Consider the following 22,628-nt stretch of genomic DNA (forward strand, 5'->3'; position numbering starts at 1 on the left):
ATGAAGTATTTCTATTGTACTTAATGGACATTGGCCTCAGCCTCAAAAGAGTGCGCTTCAGATTGAACTTCTCTGCTTTTGCAGAGATCTTATTAGATTTGCAGAGTTGGTATTAGATTTGCTCAGTTGTATGAGAACATTACTATTCTGTTAAATTACTTTTCCGCTTAATAATTTATTCTTTTCTACAAGGATTTTTCTTTCTTAAGTCCTTTTTACCTCTTTGCCTTCAGCTGGTTAGGGAATTCATTCTCACTTTCTACCTTGAACTACTACACACCCTTATCTTGCAGGATTAAACAGCTCTCATCCAGTTCTTAACAGAGTGCTCTGTATGCTAAACTTTATTTTTATTCCTTGGGCTGGGTGTCTCTTTTCCACTGGTGGAAGCAAAACAAGAAAAGCCTCGTGAATTACAAGGAAACCTAAATCAAAATAGGTTCTTGACCTTGAGGTCTTCCAGGGCAAGGCTCAGCACTAACTTCTAGGGAAGCCCTCCTTATACCTGGGCCTTTTCTATCACAACATAGAGGTAAGCACATTCCAAATGAATGTGCTTCTGGGATCCAAACTGTATTATATTATTTGTAATATTTACACCTGTAATACCAGCAGCTTGCTGAGCGCTTTGAAGAGATGGTGGAAGACAAAGCCTCTGCCTAAAGAGCTTAATACTCATATTTTATTCAAAGTAAAAAATATCCATACTTTGAGTCTGTAAGATATCGGATTAAAAAGGCTTTTCTCCTTAAATTAGCTCACAGAAATATAACCCCCTGAAGGGAGTGAAGGAGACAGCTGTGGAGGGAAGGGAGCCAGCAGTACTGAGTACAAAGCGACTTTCAGCTGCCTCATCTGGAGATGCACTTTCAGCCTCAGCCTGGGGTCCTTACGGACACTTTTATCCATGGGAGCCCGGCTGGGATCAGAGAGGATCCGGTCCGCCATGCAGAAGCGAGATCCAGCCCCGCTTCATCTGGGATGGGGGAACCAGAGGCGGTGTGATGGGAACGCAGCCTTTGGATCTGCCTGTTCGAATGGCAGCCCCCACTATCGGAACAAAATCAGATCTCTCGTCCTTTTTGTCACAAGTCAAGAGTGTGTAACGCACAGTTTTTTAGTTCTGACTGCTGTGCACAGACGGCACTATTCCCAATATTTTGTCACAGTACTATTATTTGCTATTTCTATGTGCAGCACATCACAGTGTCAACAGTCTTTATAAAAATATATTAAATTATTTAAAAACAAAGGAGAACTAAATAATAGCATATGAAGAAATCTTTTGGAAAAGGTCATATTTCTGCATCAGGTATATTTGGAGTTTAGTGGAAGCAGGATATGTTTGGCATAATGGACTACAGTGAGAGTGAAATGGAGCATAGTGCTCGGGAAGGGCACAGCGAACGTGACCAATATGTTTTTGAGGAGAGGAAGGCAGACCCACCATTATATGTTGACAGCTGAGAAACAAAGCTGACAACTTTTGAAGCTGTAAGTTCCAGCTTGTTGCAGAATTTTAATGCGTTTCCATATGAGTGATATTTGGTTAGATATTGTAAGCGCAGTACTGGAAAATTAGGATTAGCAAATGAGTAAATTAAACTGAAATTGTTTCCATTACAGACACCAGAGATTTTGCAAGGAAATCTGCTGGGCTTATAGAAGACCAGTAACAGAACAACAACAGGAAAGAAGTAGGTTGAAAGTGATACAGTTTTGACTTAACAATCTCTCTTTTTTGAAATGCTCATGACAGAAAAGGTTTCTGGGCTTAGTTCCTGGCCACAACACGATGGCAAAAATGCTTAACGCAAACCTCACTGCATCGTTCCCGGTTCTTTAGAAAATGTCGGTTGCACGGCCAAAATCCACATCTGTCTTTGCAGGGTTAATTATTTCTGAAACCGAAGCGAGACACAAAGCAAACTGCAGGACATAAATAACTCCGGCTATTAGCTGCACACTGGGGAAATCACCCAAAGGAAGCAGGCAGGGGAGACAGATCCCTGGGGGATCCCGGGGTATGCCCGAGCACCTGGACCGGAGCACCCTGCCAAATGCACCACGCTAAATCCACTTCCGAACAATGGCACTTTGATGAACACAGAAGTTGGGATGCCATGCAAAACAGCCTCGTACTGACACTGAAACGAACCAGACAGCTCAAATATGAGAAATGGAGAAAGCAATAAGCATTAGTAAAAGAAAACAGCAGGCTGAGCGCAGCCCCAGTGACTTTGTCAGTATATTGCTTTTCCCGTGAAGGTCTGGAAGACCTGACATTTTTTGTATTGGTTCTCAGGGAACATTGCAAAAATATTACAGAGAGAGGAACAGAGGTGCAGAGCAGTCCGACAACTTACCACGATAGGACCTACCGAGTCAAAATTACATCCAAGGCTTCCCTCTCCAATTTGTGAGGTTAGATCATGCTGATTTTATCAGCAAGGTCATTTTAGCACCCATGCTTAATCCAAAATCTAGTCTGATATTTGTTTAGGAGATTTGAGTAATCTCTTTAAGAGAATTAACAAGTGCTGGAGCCCTAAAGAACAATCTTCTTTCAGCTCTGTCTGGAGCAGAAGGATTTGAGGTCAAAGCTAGGTGAAGGGGTTTTTAAGGCAGTCTGGAAAAAAAGGAAATTCTCTTTGGAGCCAGTCACGTTATGGAGAATGGAGACACAAGGCCTGCAAATTATTTTAAGTTGTTTTTTGGGTTTGGTTGTCTGGATGCCCTGGAGGCAACCCGTGATGTGCTGCATGGTGCTACGGTACAGTATTGATAACGTGATATGCAGAGGGTCTTACTCCGACAGCTTTTCCCCTCTGAGCCATGTACACCTCCAGTCAGTGGTCAAACAAGATGTGAACATGTTGCTGCCTTTTTCCAGCATCGCTGTATGCTGCCTTTTGGCCCTTCGTGATAGAGTGCTGGCCGTGGAGCTGAGTGATGGGCACTAACTGCTAGTTAAGGGAGAGGATGGGAAAATTCAGTGAAACAAAGTCACTGATGTTCAAAAGCCAAGCTGTTAAATCTTCAGAAAGTCTTAGTTCAGAAACCAGTCATCTTTTTTAAAAAAATTATTAGAAAAATAATCAGCGGATATAAAGTCAAATGTTCACTGGAGGCTCTTGGGCTATATTTTGGGAAGGGCTTAGAGGAACTGGCTTTGAGTCCTCGCATCCGAAGCTACTCTGTGTTCTGTTTGTTGGATGGTTCTAAAATTAACCATTTCTACATGTTCCCATCTGAGAATACGTGGTTCACATTGCATAAGATTAGCCCTTCTCTTGCAGATCCACCCAAGAAAATAACAAACACCCCACAAAAGCAGCGTTCCCACGAGACTCCTATCATGTCAGGCAGAACAGTCACCTAGGAGCTTGTGGCGTTGTTGTACTATTAACCTTTACAGCCTTTTCCTTCCCAGAAGGCTGATGAATTTTTATCTAGATCCAGAAACAAGAAAAAATGTCCTGGCCCGCGGGGGCGGATGCTCGGATGCTCCTCTCAGGCACCCTGCTGTTTCACAGCTGGCAGCAACAGATAAATTTGTCAGTTGACCGAGCCAAGGTTCACCAGATGCAATCACATCCCACTTAGAGGGAATGGTGGACTACTGCAGCCTCAAGAGTAGATGCAGGTTTGGGTATTAACTCATTTCAGCTTCCAAGCCTGGACTAAAAGAAAATTTGGAGGAACATAACGGGGAATCCCGAGGCCAAATACCCCAAACGTAAGAGCACATAATGCAGCAGCTGCAGGTGGAAGGGTGAAATAACTCACTTAGCAAAGTTTTAGAGTGAACTTTGGTATCCAAGTTCTAAGGAGGTTGTTAACCTTGTGTGGCTGATAAATAGCAACAGCAATGATTTTACTGTAAAAACAAGCAAACCTCCTGTCAGACCAGTGAGAAGCAATATTAAATCTCATTCTTCTACACTTGAGAGACATTTACATAGAGATCTATTAATGGTTTGATATTTGAAGAAACGGCAGCTTATACAAGCAAATGGAAGCACCTAACATAGCATATAGGTTATCTCCTTGGCAAGGCCTATAAAATCAAAGTTAAAAGAGGTATGGTGAGTGTTGGCTAAAGCAACACAATATTTACAGAAAAGACAGTAAGGAATATGGTAAATATGAAAGAAATTGTTGATAATTTCAACACCTCCTTGGCAGATCCTCTGTAGGACTGTGAAGGACCCTTGTCTTTAAGTCATCTGCTGTATTTGTTGAGATCTACCTTTAAATCATGTCCCAGCTTCTTCCCTGTCTGGTAGCTTCTTCAGAGGAGGGATGTGGTCAGAGGTGGGAAGAGGACATTGCGAGACTGCCTGGCCTTGGGGCTCCAAAGGTACCAAAACCAAAAACCCAACTGTAATGCAGGTCCTGACATGTCTCCTTTAAAATGAATGATAAGGACTTGCTGCAAGGCAGCCTGGCTGAAGGAAGCAGGCGTATATCCAAGGGCCTGTGTAAGTGTGGTCCCCAAAACCACTGCTGAAGTCACTCAAAGATACGGTGAGCCAGCCGAGCTGGCCCGCCGCGGTGGGTGCCCTGGCGTGAGAGGCAGCGCTCCAGCAGATGGTCAGCTGGGGCACCCGTGCTGAATGCAAGCCCTCGAAGGTTAAATACTTGTCTCGGCACTTGCAAACTTCCATAATAAGAAAGCTTTGAAAGAAAGCAGCCATCTGCTTCAGGAAAGGCATCGTGCAACAATCTGCTTGTGTTGCTTACCAAAGCAGTGAGACAGGGAATCAAAGAAGACGGGACCAGGCAGCCTAAACGCTGACTACGCTTTCAAGCTCCATGGCAGGAGCTCAGCTCTGCCCATGCTTTCATGGTGATCTACATTCACAAAATTGCCCCCACCTAGCATCCTCATGAGACATCCCTAAACATCCCAACAGGAGACCGGAGCCAGAGGTCACAGCACTGAAATGCCCACGTGCCAGGTCCCTGGCTGGGGGCTCTGACAGGGGCCAACCAGCAGCTCCCACCAGCGATGCCTCAGATTTTTCTTTTTCTGATGATTACAAAACCTTCTGATGGCAAAATGAAGAAAGACGCAGTCCAGCTCCTACTGCATGGGAAAATGAAATGAGCCCTCAGCCAGGGGAAGAGGAGAGGAAGGAGGCATGCGGCATTTCCAGCTTTCTCAGTGCCGTGTGGGAGCAGCCGTAAGAAACGACCCTCATTGTTTAAGCCCTTAACACTTAGATACTTTCTTCTATTAATGCCAGATGGAAAATCTTGAGGTCTGAAAGTGTAGTGGCCATACCTTACAAGCAGGCACACAGATTATGCAAGTCATTGAATGCTCATTTCTACAATTCAGTACACCTTGACGCACCATTTGCTTCAGCAGAAACGCTACCAGCTCCCTGGGATCCACTCCAGATCTATTCCAGGCTAATGCCGAACAGGTATTGCCCGAACTAAGGGATCTGTGAGGTTGCTAACGAAAAACACAGGGGTGAGAAATACCAGCTGCTGCTGCCCAGCTCAAAGGTTTGACTCTAATTTCAAGAAGGAACAGAACTGGACTCGATCCAGACTCCTGGTCATTGTATCTTCTCGTGGTCAGCCAGAAGAGCTCTGGGCCATGCTGGAGATCTACAAGGCTCTGAGAGCTCAACTAGGCTTTTGAATGATTATCCAGATGGAGCCTTAAGTACAAGTATGTCATATCTCTTAACATTAATGAAAGCTTTGTAATGGATCTCTGTAGTATTCACACTTCATAACAGCCAAAGCAAAACAAAAAGGCTGGTTCTATATCAAACTTATCACTATTTGTAGAAACAGAATCAAGACATAAAACCCCTGAAACAAAAAAAAAAAAAAAAAAAAAGAAAAGAAACAAGAGGCACTTCTTTGGTGGCTTCTCAGAGACAAGGTACACAAGGCTTTACATCATTTACAGGTAGGGAGCATATCTAAGTGTCATATGGGCATCACATTCACTTACAGCACATTTCTGTATGTAAGCACACCCTACTGGTTTGGTAAAAGTTAATAACCATGTCTTTCTCTTTTTTTCAACCATCACATCTCCAAACTGAAACCTACTGCTACCACTAGTGCAACACACAACTCACGCAAACATCTATTTCTGGTGATAGTTTCAGAAGTGACTAGGCATTTAGAAACTCAGGCTTTGGCTGTATCATGTGAGGGGAACTAGAAAGCACTGATATTCAGAGTATTCTGTCACCAAGACATTTTTGACATGACATATCTTAATGTTATACCCTAACATTGGTGGGACCTGTAACAGTGTGCGGAAAAAACAGTGGTTTTATTTTCCCTATGTATATTTGAAAGGTTAGATATAATTATTAATATACAGCATGCTGCTACCAGAAAAAGTATTAATATAGATCTGCTACGGCTAGTGGCTGTTATTATTAGCTGCTGCTACTAATGTATATTATCATAGGTGAGTGGAAGTACATGATATAGGCATTCCTTAGCAAGTTTTTGCAGTTTGCTCTCCAGCCATGACTCACACCTTACTCTGAGAAGCAAAACCCAAGTGACCCAGCTGCAGCGAGCACACAGGCATCACCCAGGCACTTTCCTTAGCAACAGGAGCCACACAACAACATCCCAAACTTCTGCCTCCTGCTCACTGTCCCTTGAAGTTGTTGCTCAGTAAGTGTGTGCTAAGCCTCTTACCTGAATTTCAGATGCAAAAATCAATGGATCACAAAAAAACCCCAAACCTTTTGCTTGCAAGCAAGTTAACTTTAGCTACTATCCTGACTTCAGGCTTAATAGGAAAAAGAGCTCCCCCACCCCCCATGTTATTGCCAAATGCTGTCTGGGCTCGTAAACAAGACAGTTGTAGGTCCACAGCTGACCCCAATTGTCATCAGGGATCAGGTGAAGTTAATTGAACTATGGCAACTCAGGGCAAATAACCCAGGGTGTGCTGGCTGTCTGTGGGTTCCAGGTGTTGATGATCAAGGCCAGATTAAGCACAGATGAATAGTTCACCCAGTGACAGTAGTGAGGTGTTTTCTGGATGGTTCTGTGGTGTTTCTTGCTGAGACATTTTGAAGGAGACTACTTTTTGGAGCTGTTGGGCTGAAGAATGTGGAGCTGTCTGGGGAGAGATGCTTGCAAGCAAGTTGAAAAGTGTTTGTGCATCCAAGGTATTGTGCCTGGTAGTCTGAAGTGTTTGTTTTTTTTTCATTTGAGTGTTGATTCTTAAACTATCTTTACTCCTTATATTGCAGCTTTCTGGGGTGAAGTATGTATTGTGGTTCTGCATCAAGATGCCAATTTTTTTGTGTTCATTGTGATCTGCATTAAAGTTCAGTAAGGCTGAATGTATGTGCTTTCCTCCCTAGGCAGGCTTGTAGTCATGGAAGAGCTATGCAGAAATGAGTGTATTGATTTATGTCTATCATTGTTTGATAAGAGCAGATGGGGGTCCTGGTGTTTTATTTTAGCTGATGGACTGTACTAAGCATAGCCTGGCTCTGCTGCTACGATGTGTGAGTTAGCTTTGATGCAGCCAAGTCACTCCTGCAATATTGTAGAAGGTGGAGCAGAGCCAGCTTTATAAGCAATAATTACAGAATGATATTATTTAGGCTAAAATGAATCAATATTTGGAAAATTCCACGCTTATTATTAAGAACTTTCCTGAGGGAGGCTGGTTGGTGCTGCCTGTACCAGATGGATGGTGGGCTAGGAGCATGAGGCAGGTCAAGGGCTCCTGCGGCCACCAAGGGGTGATGCCGGGGGCACATGAGAGTGCAGCCAGAAGGGGCACGTGGGCACCAGGTATCTCAAGTTAGGAAAACAAGACATGAGGAATAGAGCTCTGCTGCAATGTTGCAAAGGGGACAACTGCTAGTGGTGACCTGCTGGGTGGTGGGAGAGAATGAGGTGCAGAGTGAGCATGGCACAGCTGCAGGTTTCAGTTAAAGGTGGAGGAGGAAAGGCAGACTTGGAGATGGTGTAAAATGATAGAGATTTGAGCTCTGGGGGAGCTTGTCCCTGATAGCCCTTGATGGTGATCCTGTTCCCACCTGGGGCCCACCATGAGGCTGCATGACCTGCTTTTCCAGGGCTGCTAGCTCCTGCTGGCATCAGAAGCGCGAGGCCCTGGCTGTGTTATGCTGACTCTTGTCCTATAAAGCTGACAGCCATAATGGATGATAGTCCGTATTTCTGTAGTATCTTCTTCAGGTCACTTAATAGCATGTCATTGGCAACATTGAGGGCTGGGTTTCTTGAAGAATAAAGTTTGGCCATGGTCCTACAACATGGACTCCCAGTCTTTAGTGCTTAAGATCAGGGGTGAGGGCCTTGCTTTCCCTTCCTGCTGACTACCTCCCCCCCAAAAAACACCTTTCCTTACAGCTTTTGCTGTATAGCCAGGACTGCCTAGAGGGTCTTTAGGGATGTTAACTGCTCAACCTGAGCAGCTAGCTGGTCTTAGCTTGATGCTCAGACGCTGAAGCCACCTCCTAGTTGAACAAGCGTACATGTTCTAATCGGCGTTATTGGTGGGAGCAGCTGCCTGTAGTACCAGGCAGCAGAGCTAATGACACCACCAGAGGAGTTCTGGGCTAGACTATAGCAATAACTTATTAAATATCTCTGAGAGGGCCAGCTTTGCTAGTTTTGGAGGAATTACAAAGAATTGAGAAATAAATGAGTCTTCTTTGTGTCCTTGGTCCATTGCACAGGCCAGGACTCCTCTAGTTATTTGTGGGCTGAATCTGTTATTGACTGTTGTATTCCTTGGCATGAACTGAAATTTCAGCCTCCAGGTTCGTGGCCATTAACCATGGTGAAAATAAGTGATGCATTTGTCTCACTTGATGAGTTTGCCTGTGGAAGCTGCAGATGGCTTGATTGACTGCGGCTGGGTACTTGTACCAGGTGCCTAGAGAAATGGCCAATCTGGAATGGGTGCGTGCTTGGGTGATGTGATGGGCCTTCCTGCAGATGCTGGGCACTTGGCTGGGAGCAGTGCTCCAAAACAGCTGTGGCTTTCTGGTGCCCTGATGAAATCTGCTGCCCCTGGGTTGAGAGTGTGGTTGTAAGGATAAAAAGGGGACTGGATTGAATGCGCCTGATCCTTTATGATGGATTCTGCTAGAGCTGTTCTGCTTGGACTTTGCCTTGCTTAACCTCTAATGTTAGTCGCTTGCTGGTCTTTTTGATTCAGCAACGTAAACCAAAATGGTCGTGATTTCTGCCGCAAGAGTAAGGATGCGAGCTGAAGCTTTCAAGCACCTTATGAGTATGCAAGGGAGACTAATGCACTTGAGGCTGTCACTACTTTAAATCCTTGAGTGTGGGCCTGAGTGGAGTTTGAACAAGCTGTGTGCTTATGCAATTAAAGTGAAGCTGTGCTGCTTCTGGAGTGCTTAGAGCCCTTGATAGGGATTCAGACAGGTCAGCTAACTGCTGTGTGGTCATCTATTTAATCCCCAAATGGGGAGAAATTGGCACCTGTGCTGTGTGGAGGAGGCAGTGGGTTTCTGTCTCGGGCTGTGTAACTGCGGGCTTGGATCCTGAGCAGTGATTGCCATTTCAGCAGCACCTGTGCTCTTATTTTGCTGGTGGTGTTGCTTATTTTTATGGATCAGGAGGCTGCAATCAATTCCAAAAATACCAAGAGTACAGTTTGAGCCATGAGATCAGGAGTGGATGTGCACTTTGGGGAAAGCACTGAAGAAAAAATATTTTGAAAAGAGTATCAATTTTATAATCACTGTAAAGGATTGACACAACAAGGGACTTCTTTTTTTCACAGAGTGAAATGGAAAATCTGAAAACAGATTCTGGAAATTTTGATTCCTTGTTTTCCATCAGCTTGTGTTTGGGAGCAAACACACACCTTCCTTCCCTGCTTTTGCCTTCTGCGGACAAGGCAGAGCTGTGGCTGGGAACGGAGCTGTGCTGTGGCTTTAAGACCACAGTGATGGAAGGCTTTGGTGGATGCTCCTATGGAGATATGAAATGATTAATCTGTAGGCATTTGAGAATGCTTATGACTTAGCTTTTGGTCTTGTATCTGTTATTTTAGTTGTGGGGCTGTTAATATCTTGTAATGCACATCAGGTCATATCTTAATGATTAAAAAGGGTCTGTTTTATCTGTGACTAGTGAGAAATGCAATTATTTTTAGCGTAACTTCTGTACCAGTCAGAAGTGGTATTAAATGGGTTTAATAACTTAGCTGGAGGTTTGTTCTGAGGCATTGAAAGCGCATCGTCCCTCAGACCAGCATGTTAGTGCAGCTCTGGAGCTGGTGTGAGGGCGATGCAGAGGGGCAGGGGCCCTGGAGGCCAGGAGATGGAGGGCAAGGTGGTGGGGGTAAGACTGCTTACAGTATCAGGTGTAGTATCTTAGCCTGAGGACAGCTGGGGAGGTAGAATCTAATGGGTCAGAAGTCTAATAAGGGTGACAGAGCTGGGGGACATGAAGGATGGGGAGGGGAGAGGGCCAGAGAACGGGCTGAGGGGGAAGGAAAGGTCTTTTCCTTTCACGCAAAGACCTTGTGCTGACAGTAAATCCCATGCAAGAGCAGCCTTAGCGTCCTAGTGCTGACCTGCTGACTGCTGGGAGGCAGCCCGCAGTGCTGAGACCCAGCGGGTCTGCTGGCAGCAGCGGGATTCTTCCCATCATGGCCCCACATCTCAAACTTCCAGTGCTTCTCAAAACCACGCAGCTTCACTCAGACCTACTTAAGTGTGAATTAGTGGAGGCAGACTTTGGTTTTAAGCAGAACAAACCCATCAGTGAGCATGTGGGTAGGATATAGATGGGCTTAAGTTATTTCTGAAACTTTTCATTCATTTCTCCCTTGTACGAGACTTATTTTGTCTCCTCACCAGCCTTTACGCATCAGCAGCAGAGTTAAGACTTGGAAACAGAGTAAAAAATGAACAGTTTTCCAAGCTTGTCACATTCTCTAGTGTGAAGGGCTGCTGTTCAATTCAAACCCAGTACAGAAGCTAATTGCTGAGAAACAGTGGGATCTTTCAAAGCTCTAATTAAAGGCAATTTAAAATCTCCACTGATATTAGCAAGAGCATAAAACTGCTGCTGGACACATACCAGTTAGAAAGACCAGCTTACTGAGGGGTGCAGCTGACCTGTTTTAGAAGTGGACATGGCTGTGCTGGGCAAATTGGGAGTTAAACTGGCAAATATTGTATAGAAATTTGTCCTGGTACCCCTCCTGCACACCCCTGGCAGTGCAGCTGGGAAATGACACTTGCGAGCACTAAGTGGCAGGTCATGTGCTTGTGCTGGAGGGCGAGCGTGGTGCTGAGCGAAGCCAATTGATCTGGACTCAGCCCAGCAAAGAGCATAGACGTGCGCATGAAGCACAGGGGTAACAAGCATCTGTGGGGCTGTATCAGGGGTACAGATTTTCAGTTCTGTACTGGAGAATCTTTACCTAAATGATAATGAAGTAATTTTTTGCCTGACTCCATACTTCCACGTTCATTTCTAATGAAACACTTACTGAAATGGCATTGCCTCATACTTTTGTTAATGACCGAATATCCCACCCCACAGTGTTTACCCGCACGTGGGCACATAGAAGTGAGCCCCTGCCTGCATGGGAGCTGGAGGGAGTTCTGCCTCAGAGTTCAACTGGCACTAAAACTATTACTGTGAAAGTGCATTTCTACAGTTGCACTGTAATATTTTTTGCTCTAGACCTCTAGTTAAATGCGTGTTCAAGTCTAGGATTAAGCCACCTGGCAGTAAATTAATGGTCCATAGTGTAGCTACTGCTGTGATGCTTCTCTTCCATTAAGAGAGGCAATGCTGCTTTAAGTGGCTTATATGCCCAGAATAATGGTGCTTGTGGCTTGCACCTGCATAGGAGAAGATGCTTGTTGCATTTAAACAAGATTACATGAGTCAAAAGGCATTGCTCAGCCCAAGAGGCACTGCAGAGCTGCAGTGTCCCAAAGGGAGACTCTCGTGGGAGTGGAGGCTTCTGGCATGTCCCTCTGTGCATTGTGCCTGGGGGGGGGGGGGGTTCATGTAGACCCCTTCACTGATTAGGGTCTGCTCTCTCTGCCTGCCCTTCGCCTGGAGGGGTATTACAAGCATCAATACTTCTGTGTTTGTAGCCTCTGAACAAGCATGCAAAAACCAGGAGACTCCTTTGCTGCCACTGCCCCTCTGCTGGCACAACATGCAGCACCCGGTTATTCATGAGCTTATCTACCAAATAATCCTTAAATATCAAGGGGAGAAATGTTGGGTCATTCTGGACACACACATGCAATGCTCCAGCCTGCTGGGCTGCCCCTGGGCTTTTGAACAGCAGCCTGGAAGGCAAGGTTCGGTACTCGGCATCGGGTCTCCCCAGTACCCTGCCACTTGGCATGCAAAGTAGCACAGGGAGGGGGTGACTTCTCCGGCTTCTTTATAAGAAAGAGTAGAAAGGGAAATAAGAGACATTTACCAGCTTTGAAGGTGGGAAGGGTGCTGAGGCCTTCTGCTTTCTTTTCCCATTGCTGTGTTCCTTGTCCCTCTTGGGCCCCATGTTGCAAATCCTATGCTCCCATCTGAAGAGCACTGGCTGTGGGCTCCCTCCAGAGCCTGTTGATGCAATCTGGGTCATTCAGAGAAGGTTGTCAGGAAGGATTCTGTGCCTCCCCGCTGTGCTGGCACTGAGCTTTGCCTTCCAGGGCATGTGAGGGGCCAGGCTGGTCCTGAGTCCTCCTCCCAAAGCTGGCTTGCTCAACCCACTGCAGCCTTGGGACTCCCAGGGCGTCCCCTGGAGCGAGCAGCTGAGGTAAGGGGGATCATGCTGGGGACACAGGGAGACACCCTGTGGGATCTGCCTAAGCCCCTTTTTTGGGTGGAGAGAAGTCAATGGCTGGAGCTAGCGCAGAGCATCCCTGTGAAGCAAAACCCATCTGCCCTGCCCAGGGGCTGCTGGTGAATAAGGGGATTTCTAGCAAGGCAACAAAGCCCTCCTGGGGGATTTCTTCAATTGGGACTGAGTGGATTATGACAGAGCTAATCTGTATGGTTGTTTCATAAGTTTCCTCAGTGCCTGGATTCTGAGCTCAGCAACGGACTCTATATGCGCCGAGAATAATTGATTTCTCAAACACCATATAAGAATATGTGCATGCAGAGGTCTGGAGCAAATTACATCAGTTTCCTTGTATTTCAACTTTATCTGTATCAAAATCTCTCCCTGTTTCAACACAAGTTTAGTACTGAGGGACCAGATTTGCTGCCAAGCATATGGCTTGGTGGAGGCCACCCTTTACCTGGCAGTTCATATTCCTCTTGAATCCCCACCTCTTTCCTTGACTTTATTCTCCTTATTACGCAGGCAAATGCTTGTGGCAACAAACCTTAAACTCAAAAGCCAGTGTTTAGACCACTGTCAACCTCTTACTTATTTGCTGCTGTCAGTGTTCACAAGCAAAGAGAGAATGCAGGTGTTGTCCAGCCCAGGGACCACACTGTACAGGGGCTGTGCTGCCCTTAGTCCCCGTGTCGAGGCCAGCTTTGCTGCATAGCCAAAGTCACGTGAGCGGTGCATTTTCAAGGCTTTCCAGACCAATAGTTACTGCAAAGCGGCGGAACTGAGGACTTAAGTTCCTATCTGGACACTTTTTCTGTTTGGCTGCAGTTTTTTATCCAAATTATTTAAATGCTCGCTGCCTCAGTTTCTCCACGGGTAAATCCCTAACCTGCCTGTTTGCTGTTCTTGGATTAAAAGCACTCTGTAAGATCCGCTTCATGTTCTAGCAACTGCTGTTTGTACACATTTGGAAAAACAAACTCTGAATGCTTCCTGGGGAATATGGATATCCCAAATCAGCCCAAGGCTGGAATAACAGCACTGTTGTGGCATAGTGTGGTTTGTAAGCTGAGGAGTCCGTGGAAGTTTGTGCTTTGCCTGTGGGAAGTTTGTGTGCAGTTACAGCTTTCTCAGCCCTTCCCTGTTTTAAATGCAAACATATAAATGACTTCAACTTCACCCTAAAGTGAATAAAGATCATAAATATGAAGTCAAACAAGACCAAATAGCCCATTAAGTGCATGAATGCTGGCAGCCTGTTTTAATTTGCTGCTACTACATCTTTAATTTGCCTGGCACAGCTGGGAAGGGCAGCAAGTGAATGCTGTACAAGCCCCTGTATGAAGCTGGAGGGGGCCGGACAGTGAGTTACCCACTGGCTGTGAGCCATGGCTTGGAAATTCCTGACAATTTTTTTTGCAGTGCCAAAAGCAGCTTGCTGTCAGCAAGTGTTTCTTGCACCCCTTCCCTACCCCATATGCTGTTTTCAGTCTCTATTGCAGCATTCTGGAGTATTTTTGCTTTCTAAATAAGGCCCGCTAATAAGTGGTCCTCCCATGATAACATCACAATATGCATCACTAAAATGTTACTGTAAGCCTCTAGCTTCAGCCCACAAATGCTACCGACAGCTAATTAATTTCTGAGATGAGCAAGTGTAATTTATATCTCAAAACAGCACTCAAAGCTGTTTGCTTATAAGATGCCCTTCACTCAAATCCTTGGTTAAAGCCTGGCTTGTGCCAGCCTCTTGTCGGACACAATCGCTCTAGGAAAATCCTTTTCCAGGGTGCAGTAAAGCCTGAATTTGCTCTAATATATGTTTTAATCTTCACTCCCTGATACTTCACAGCAGCCCATCTAAGCTCTCGGCACTGTCCCAAACACCTCAGCGCATCCTGCAGCTTCCCCCGGTAAGGATCAGGTTTACCTTAGTAGCAGCGGAGCAGCAGCGCCCAAAACGGAGATTTCAATGGGATCTGACAGGGAGATTTTCCCTCTCATCTACATACTTCTGTAGTTTCCACCTTTGGGAAAACAGCCTATCTATAAGCAGGAGTTTTCCATATATCTTGTCTCTTGATGTCTCCAAATATTTCTCGCTGCTCTTGCAGTTCCCAGGCAGTTTTAATTACTTTGTTTTTAAATGCAGGCGAAGCACCAGGGTTCAGTAATTATTCAGAAACAAGCCGCCAGAAGGAAGTGGGTGCAAAGACCATCTGAATCCAGTCAGCCCAAAAAAGCGGAGCTTTTTCTTGTCAAACTTTGTTTCATGCAGCTCCTTGTTATTCCCACCTTCATAAAATATCTTCTTCTCATCTGCTGTCTGTGCATCCCTGGCTGCCTGGGCTCCTCCGGGGCATGATGGCCATCCCCACGAGGGCAGGATGCTTGGCACGGGGTCAGTGCCTTTGCTGTCATTTGGTGAAATTCATCTGTCTCACCCGCTCCTCAAAAGAAAACTGCAGGAGTCTGGCAGGAAAGCGGGCTCAGGGTTGGGGCAGTCCCAGTATTGCGCTGCGCCCGTGGCCAGCACACGGATCGGCAGCACCTCACCAGGCTGTGCAACCTTTACTTTCCAAAATGCCAGGGCTGTGCAGAAGCAGGCATGCAGCTCTTTCTCCAGTGCTCACTCTTCCCTGCGTATCCTTGCACGTGCCGGTGTGAAATCAGGGGCTTCCCAGCCTTCCCCTCAGTCACCTCCATCGGACCACTTTGTCCTTGGGTGGTATTTGCTTTTCTGAGTCAAGAGTGTGCTGGAGAGACGCTCCCATTCATCTCCGGCTGCTCACTGATTTCCCACACTGTGTGCTTGCTATTTGTCCCTATGGCAAAAATAAAAGCTGCTTTTGCTGGCGTGGTCCATGGCTGGTTGTGATAGGATCTTTTTCCCCCTGTTTAAAATGTAAGGTCTCACGAATTAAGAAGCTACAGCCTGTCTAGATCTTATACCAGTCAGTGTCTGATTCATCAGAGAATCTCCTTGGTAACTAGCTGTTCCTCTCTGATGATTTGCTACAAAAAAGCTCTCTCAATTTAAAGATAAAATACAGTGAAAGCAGAAGGGGAGCTGTACCATATAGGTACCTTATACAGAAACATATGCCTTGTGTGCATGCAGCTGTACTGGCTATTTTCTGGTGTGTGTGGGAAGCATCCTCTCTGTGAGACAGCATGGTATCATCCCATGGATGGGAAATGTGCCCCAGCTGCACTATCTCTGCTAGAAATCTATTTATTTATATTTTTTTTCTCCAGGGCCAGTAACCCTGTCTGCAGGGTAAATAATCCCACAGGTGAAGATGTTGTTGGCATCTAACAAGGGGTTCAGCAGTTCATGCTTTAATAAGCCTGATTTCTGGCCTTGTATGGGACTGATCACCAATTACAAAGATTCAGAGAGAGGGTGACTTTCTGCAGGAGATGTGCCTGGTCTGCTTGATGTCGCCTCGCAACCCTCCTGCTCTGGTAATGAGCCCCCACTGTGTGACCTCTCTTCACCCTGTGGCAAAGCACTGCCTGTGCTCTGGTGACTGCTTGAGTTGCTGAAGATCTGTTTGTTTGTTTTAGTGGTTGGTTTTTTTCCCTGGAACAAGCATTGCTGAAAAAGTTGATCTGAGGGAGGCTAAGAATGTTCTGTGTTTCAAATACACTGATTTTTGAATGTCATTACCAGCTAAGTGAAACATTTGACCTGTGAATGCCCAAGGCTGGGCAGCTCTGTGGTGAGAGCTGCCTGGAGTTAGAGGGATAAGGCGAAGGTACGGGGCTAGAAATCTGTCTGTTGCACGTGTCCTGGGTACCCACAGCCAGAGAGCTCTGACTCCCTGTACAAGTGCTGCTGTGTGGGGGCCTCTGTGCTGCTGAGCCCACCAGGGTGGAGCAGAGGATAGGCAACTGTAAATGAGTGCAGCTGAGTTGCTTTCAATTCTTTTTACTAGATAAAGTAGGAATTGAGAATCATTCCTCGATTTCTCTTGCAAAACCCTTCCAGCAGCCTTCAGGTGACTCTTGGTAGCAGCCAACAGAGGTCTGTCCCTCTGTTAGCTGAAGGATCCCTTTGAGGCTGGAGTAGGGCAAGTCCACAGCCAGGATGCTGGGCAAGGTACCTTCCTCGCTGTATTTCCTCAGTGGCCTTATATGCCTCCTGTCCTGTGACACTAATTCCTCTGAATTAATACAACAAACAGCAACAAAATGCCAGATCCATGATGTGTCTGTTTTCCCTGCCTCTGGCTTTGAGCTTGCTGTCAAAGCTCACCCAGCAGCAGCAGGGCTATCGCATGCTGTGGGTGTTGGCAATTTGGGACAAAATCTTTGTTCCTATAAAGTGTTATGGCATCTCTAATGTCTGGGCAGGATAGACCCAGGGTTGTGCTCCCTGCTTGGGATCCAGCCTGTGGAAGGAGGTCAGGTCCAACAGCACTGGTATCTGGTGCCATTCTGTGACCATGGTGTGGCTGAAGCTACCAGGCTGGGAAAAGCAGGCTTGGTTTTGTTTGCCCAGGGGTAGCAGGAGCTGCATCTGCCCCAGGTGAGTGCCAGGGCAGAGCCTGGGTGCCATGTGCTACTGCATGACTCTCCTGGAGCAGGGGACGCTCCCTCAGAGCCTACACTGTGGAGGCAGTGAGCAAACCTGAGGGTGGTCTGTTTACCCTCGCTGGAGCTCTGGAGTAGCCAGACGGGCAGATATCAATTTTTGTTATATGTTTTAATCATGCTGTTGTGACTTGGAGCTTGGCATGGGGAGAAGTGGGATAGCATCAAAACCTGCTTGTTCCTCACCCCCGACCTGGTTCCTGCAGCCATCAGCTGGTTCCCCTGCATGCGCCTGCAGACAACGTCTCCCCGGCTGCATCACTGCCTGCCTTGGGCAGCTTTGGTTACAAATGTGTATTTATTTTAAAAAAGACACCAAACCTTATGTACAGTGTTTTACTGTTTCTATCTCCTTTGCAATGTGCTTCTATTTTTGGAGACAGAGCAAAGTGGCTGTGGCTATTTATAGCAGCAGAAGGTGTGTGGATCCCACAGCCTGGGGTGGGCACAGGGCTGCCTGCCTGAAGGTGGTGCGGTTGTGCCCTGCAGTTGGAGGGGAATTTTTTTTTTTTTTTGCTTTTCTATGACTCTTCCATTTTATTTCAATTGCTGGTCTAATCCTAAATCAGATTTGAACTTGAAGAAATGTTAGTGGCAGTAAGAAAAAAAAAAAAAACCACCAAAACTGACAACAAAAACCCTGAATGAAATGTGTACAGCCTTGGCAAGTATTCTTTATGAATTGGTTTTCTGGAAACAAAAGCTTCGTTGCTGTGAAACAGTGAGCCTGCTACACTCTCAGTAGTACAAAAGGGTTACGTTTGTGTTAAGAAGATACAGGCTTACTGTTTTTAGTCTGTTCCTGTAGCATCAGGAATGTTTAATGTGATAATGAATGTAATTGAGGAACTGAAAATACAGAAAATTGCAACATTTTCAGGGGTGATAATGATTACAACTATAGTGCTGCTGAATGGTTGGGGGGGTGGGTACAGGTGTGGGTAAAAGCAGACTCTGATCCCAAGTGTGGATGATCCCATGTCCTGTCACACTCCATGGGAAGGCCCCAGGCAGCTCCAGCACAGCCCTGGCACCGGGGGCTGGACCCTCCTGGGTGCTGGTGGGATGTGCCCACCCCGGGATGGCTCTGCTGCGAGGGCACAGGGAGGAGGAGCTGCTGCCTTCTCCCCCGAAAGCAGAGGTCTCAGGAGGGACAGTGTCCCCTCTGGGGTCTGGTGGGAAGCAGGACATCCAGAAGCAAGCCTGGCTGTGGAATTTGGCAGCTACGTTTGTTTGAGTAGGTCTTTACTGAGTGTTTGCAAACCTTGATAGGTTCACAATTTGACCAGTTTTGCAGCTTTTTTTTCCCCCAAAAAATAGCAAAAGGGACGCTTCTGACACCAAAACCCTCCTGCCAAATTCCCAGCCCCTCCTCCTAAGTACAGGGTTGCTAAAGCTTTTCAATTAAATGCTTCAGAGCCTTTAACACGGACAAAACGTGGCATTTTGTCTCCAGCCCACTGCTCGGAAACTGTGAAGCTGTTCTGTGAAGCTTCCCACCACCACCACCCCTGCCAAAATAGTCTGCAGCAGGCGCCCACCATGAATATTTTCAGCCCAAATTCTATGGAAAGCGTAAGCAGCAAACTCATCGGAGGGCCTGCCAGCTATAGGTGGGGTCACCTATAGAACTTTGGCCACTGCTCACATGAGCTCTGTCCCACGCAGCTCCTGCTCTGGCTCTGGGAGGCTGCGGGTTGCCACGTACCAAATTCGACTGCTCCTGTACCTCCAGGCAACTTCACTGCTAATTTTAGTCCCTCTGCGATACAGTGGGGTGTTTTTTTATTTGTTTGCTGGTGATTTACTGTGTGCGTTAGTCCACAGCAGAGCTGGCAGGGAGGAAGGTGATTCTGCTGTGGCCACTGCCCCTGGGGCAACAGGGTTGAGTGTGGGGCGGGTGGGCTTCTGTTTGAGCTGCTGGGCATCAGCCTGGTGGTGATGGGTGAGAAGAAATGTCTGGGACCTAGGGGAGATTGAATATATTTTAGATGCAGCCTCTGAAGCCACTGAATTCAGAACAAGCCTGAAAGAAATGACAGCCTGCAAGGGTGCAGTTGGGTTTGTGTTCAGCCCTCTCCAATTTTAATTTGTTGCTCTTAGAGGAGGGAAACTTTCTCCATTAGAAAAATTGCCTCGTTCTAACGGTTTTCTAATAAATTATGGCTTCAGAGAGCAAAAGTCATTTGGCGCCCTCCCTTTCGAGGAGAGCTGACGAAGGTCCCCTCCCATGCTGGGATACGCTCCTGGCTGGCGGTGCTGGGGGCAGTGCCCGGTGCTGCTCCGTGGGGCTTTCTTCCTTTTGCTATGGTCTTGCACAGACGGCTACACAGCAGCTAGGTTTGTCCATTAAACCGACTCCCTTTAGCACATGCAATCAGTTGTGCCATGAGTTCCATTTAAGCCCACCGCAATCAGAGGGTACTTTGCTGAGGGGAAAAGACCGCAGGCAGGGCGGAAGGTACGGCTGCGGTGATGCATCGGCTGCGGTGTTCATGCTCATAATGCAATTGCTTACATTACAAAGCAATTATCAGGGCTTAAAATTCCAATAGCATTTTGAAGGCGTACATGCCTAGGGGTTTTCCATTTGCAGAGATGTTTCTTTTATTGTGCCTCCTTGCCTAATAACTTCACCATTTTAAACACATTGAAGTGGTTTAGAAACCTATTTGTGATCTTTGTTGAAAAACAAAGGCAATCCTGCCAGCTCCACACAGAATACGTGCTCTGTTGCAAGCTGCTCCTAAGGCCTGATTTAGGTTTTGTGCAGGTTTAATGAGGTAAAACCCCTATACAGTGTTTCCTGCCCCCTGCCTTAATTTTTGGCAGCACATCCTTCAGCTGGGGCAGAGTGCTTTGGTGTTCTCTCCATCACTGTGAAAGCACCAGCTTTTCTCAATCTGTCCACCCTCCCAGGAGCAGCAGTCGGTCTCTCTTGCAGTAAATTTTCACCCCAAATACACATCACTCCCACAGCCCGTTCCTGATGCTCTGCAGACAGGCTGGTATAGGCTGTGGGAAGGGGGAATTTTTTCCATCAGCTGTTGAAGAGGAAGTTTGCTGGTATTTTGAGGTGGTGCCCTGTTGGACAGCAGGGTGCTGGGGCAGGCTCTGGGCAGCTCTGGAGTCCAGCCCAGAAGAACTGAACTGGGACCTACTGGAGGAGATGATTCAGGCACCCTCTTCATGTTTAGCAAGGGAAAGGCTTTCTGCAGAGGGTGGTGTCCAAACTTGATGATTCAGCACCTCCTGGGAGTGCTACAGTTCCCTTAAACAGTATCAACAGACTATCACACAACTGTTTATAGTGTGCAAAATGCGTAAGAAACCGCATGAGTAATTTCCATAGTAACAATCATCATAACCTTCCTATGTAGGGATTCAAATGCCTAAGAATGATGCATAATTGATAGTTGCATGTACATATGTGTCCTTGCATAAAGCATGCGTTCTTCTGGCAGCCAGCATTTTGTTTCTGGTCTTCCACTGCTTGCCTTATAGGCACTCACAAAACCTTGATTACTTGTGTGTAATACCCTTGCGCTAGACATATGCTTCCGTAATGTCTTAAGGTTATGTGGAATTCTATTTGCAATCCCTTTTATAAATAATAATACAAAACACTTGCTGCTAAATCTGGCTGTCAGCGAGCAAATGCCAGGAACCAAAAATTATTATTATTACTGTTATTTGCACTATTCCAAAATCCATTCATTTGCTTGTCGCGGTGTTAGGTAATGAACGCTCTGCAGCAAGGTCACAATTCCATTTTACATCAAATAACTATCTTTTCTCATGTATGATACATGAAGCATATTTCTTGCTTAGGGCATGATGTTTTATTAAAATTATTTTCCTTTGTTCTTTCTTACAGATTGTCTATTATGAGTCTAAAGATTGCCTGCATGACATCTCTTTTTAAATTCTATGCGTAATTATACAAAACAAATTCATCTGATGCTACATTAATAAACCTCTCATCACTTTCTTTGAACGGGGACACACACTGCTATTATTTACCAGACAACATGGATTTATCTAAGCTTCATGGAATTTTTCAGTCACTGACACATGTATCAGATAGGGGCAGAGCAATGATGGAAATAATGTGAAGGCAGACTGTTCAGTTCAAGCTGAAAAGACTAATGGAAGCAGTAAAAATAGTAGAGATATGAAAGCAAGGACTACTGAAATATCTGAGATGGGAACTTGCAGGAAAGGTTCACTGCAGCTGCAGACGTGCCTTGCTGAGTGTCAGCCTGGGTTAATTTGCAAGGTGACAGATGTCTTGGGAATGGGCAAATGCCGAAGAAAAGAGATGGTGTCCCTTGGCCATGTCTGTGCATGGAGCTGAGCTGCTCTCAGGTGTCCTTGGAGCATCACTGATTCACTGCAGTTGTGGCTTTGCTTGTTTTTGTGGATGATTATGCAATCCTACACCTGAAGTTTTTTTAATTTACCAAGAATGAAAAAATCCTCAACCTGCTCCTGGCAGCACAAATACAGTTTTAACTGACTGACCGACTCTACACTGCTGGATCTTTTTCATCCACTTCAGCTGGTCTTGCCTCAACCCCCAGCTCTTCCTTTGAGCCCAATTTTCCCTCAGTTGGTTGTAACATTCTCTTGCTGGGCTTCTAAGTGTTCCTGCCAGCCACCTTGCCCAGGCGTCTCTGGTTCCACCAAGCCTGCTCCTAAATACCCACCCATGTTACCCTGAGATGTGACTTCACTGTCTTCTCGCTGTGACTGGAGGACTCTCCAGGATGTCCCCAGCTCTCGTAGCATGCACCACACAAGGACGGATGAGCAAAGTGGTCCCCACACCCTAAGTTTGACTCTCAGTTAGCAGGAGGTAAGTGCTGCTGTTACCATTTTGTGGCCAGAAAACCTACTGAGTGTCAGATATTAAGTGTACGGCTCAAGGTCACAGTGTGTATCTTGGAAATCACTTGATAAACACTTCATTCTCAGCAAAGGATGTGCTTTGGGCTGTGATCTTATCCTATAACAAAAGCTATGTTCCTCCTTTAATTCTAGTCCAGTGGTGTATGTTGCTCACAATAATAGGAAAAAGATCATTAACTTTGCCTTCTGATATATGTTTTTAATTTCTTTATTCATAATGAGTTCATTGCTGCAGTGGCAGGAATGAAATATGTGAGACTACTGGAATTTCTTTGCAGTTCAGCAT

General features: G+C 46.0%; 1 protein-coding gene across 2 annotated transcripts in view; it reads right to left on the minus strand.

Moving 5' to 3' along the window:
• The window catches only part of KCNMB2 (potassium calcium-activated channel subfamily M regulatory beta subunit 2), a 103,271-nt gene that overhangs the window by 37,967 nt on the left and 42,676 nt on the right, over window positions 1-22,628 (minus strand). The window contains exon 1 of one of the 2 annotated variants that reach the window (XM_040613775.1): window positions 12,473-12,919. The exons of the other annotated variant lie outside the window; for it this stretch is intronic. Within the exon in view, the coding sequence (XP_040469709.1) occupies window positions 12,473-12,522 (50 nt within the window). The 5' untranslated portion in view covers window positions 12,523-12,919. Of the gene's footprint in view, window positions 1-12,472; window positions 12,920-22,628 lie in introns of those variants that run through there. 2 annotated transcript variants of the gene reach the window in all.

This window comes from Falco naumanni, chromosome 13 (genome assembly GCF_017639655.2).
Source record: "Falco naumanni isolate bFalNau1 chromosome 13, bFalNau1.pat, whole genome shotgun sequence".
NCBI classification, from domain to species: domain Eukaryota; kingdom Metazoa; phylum Chordata; class Aves; order Falconiformes; family Falconidae; genus Falco; species Falco naumanni.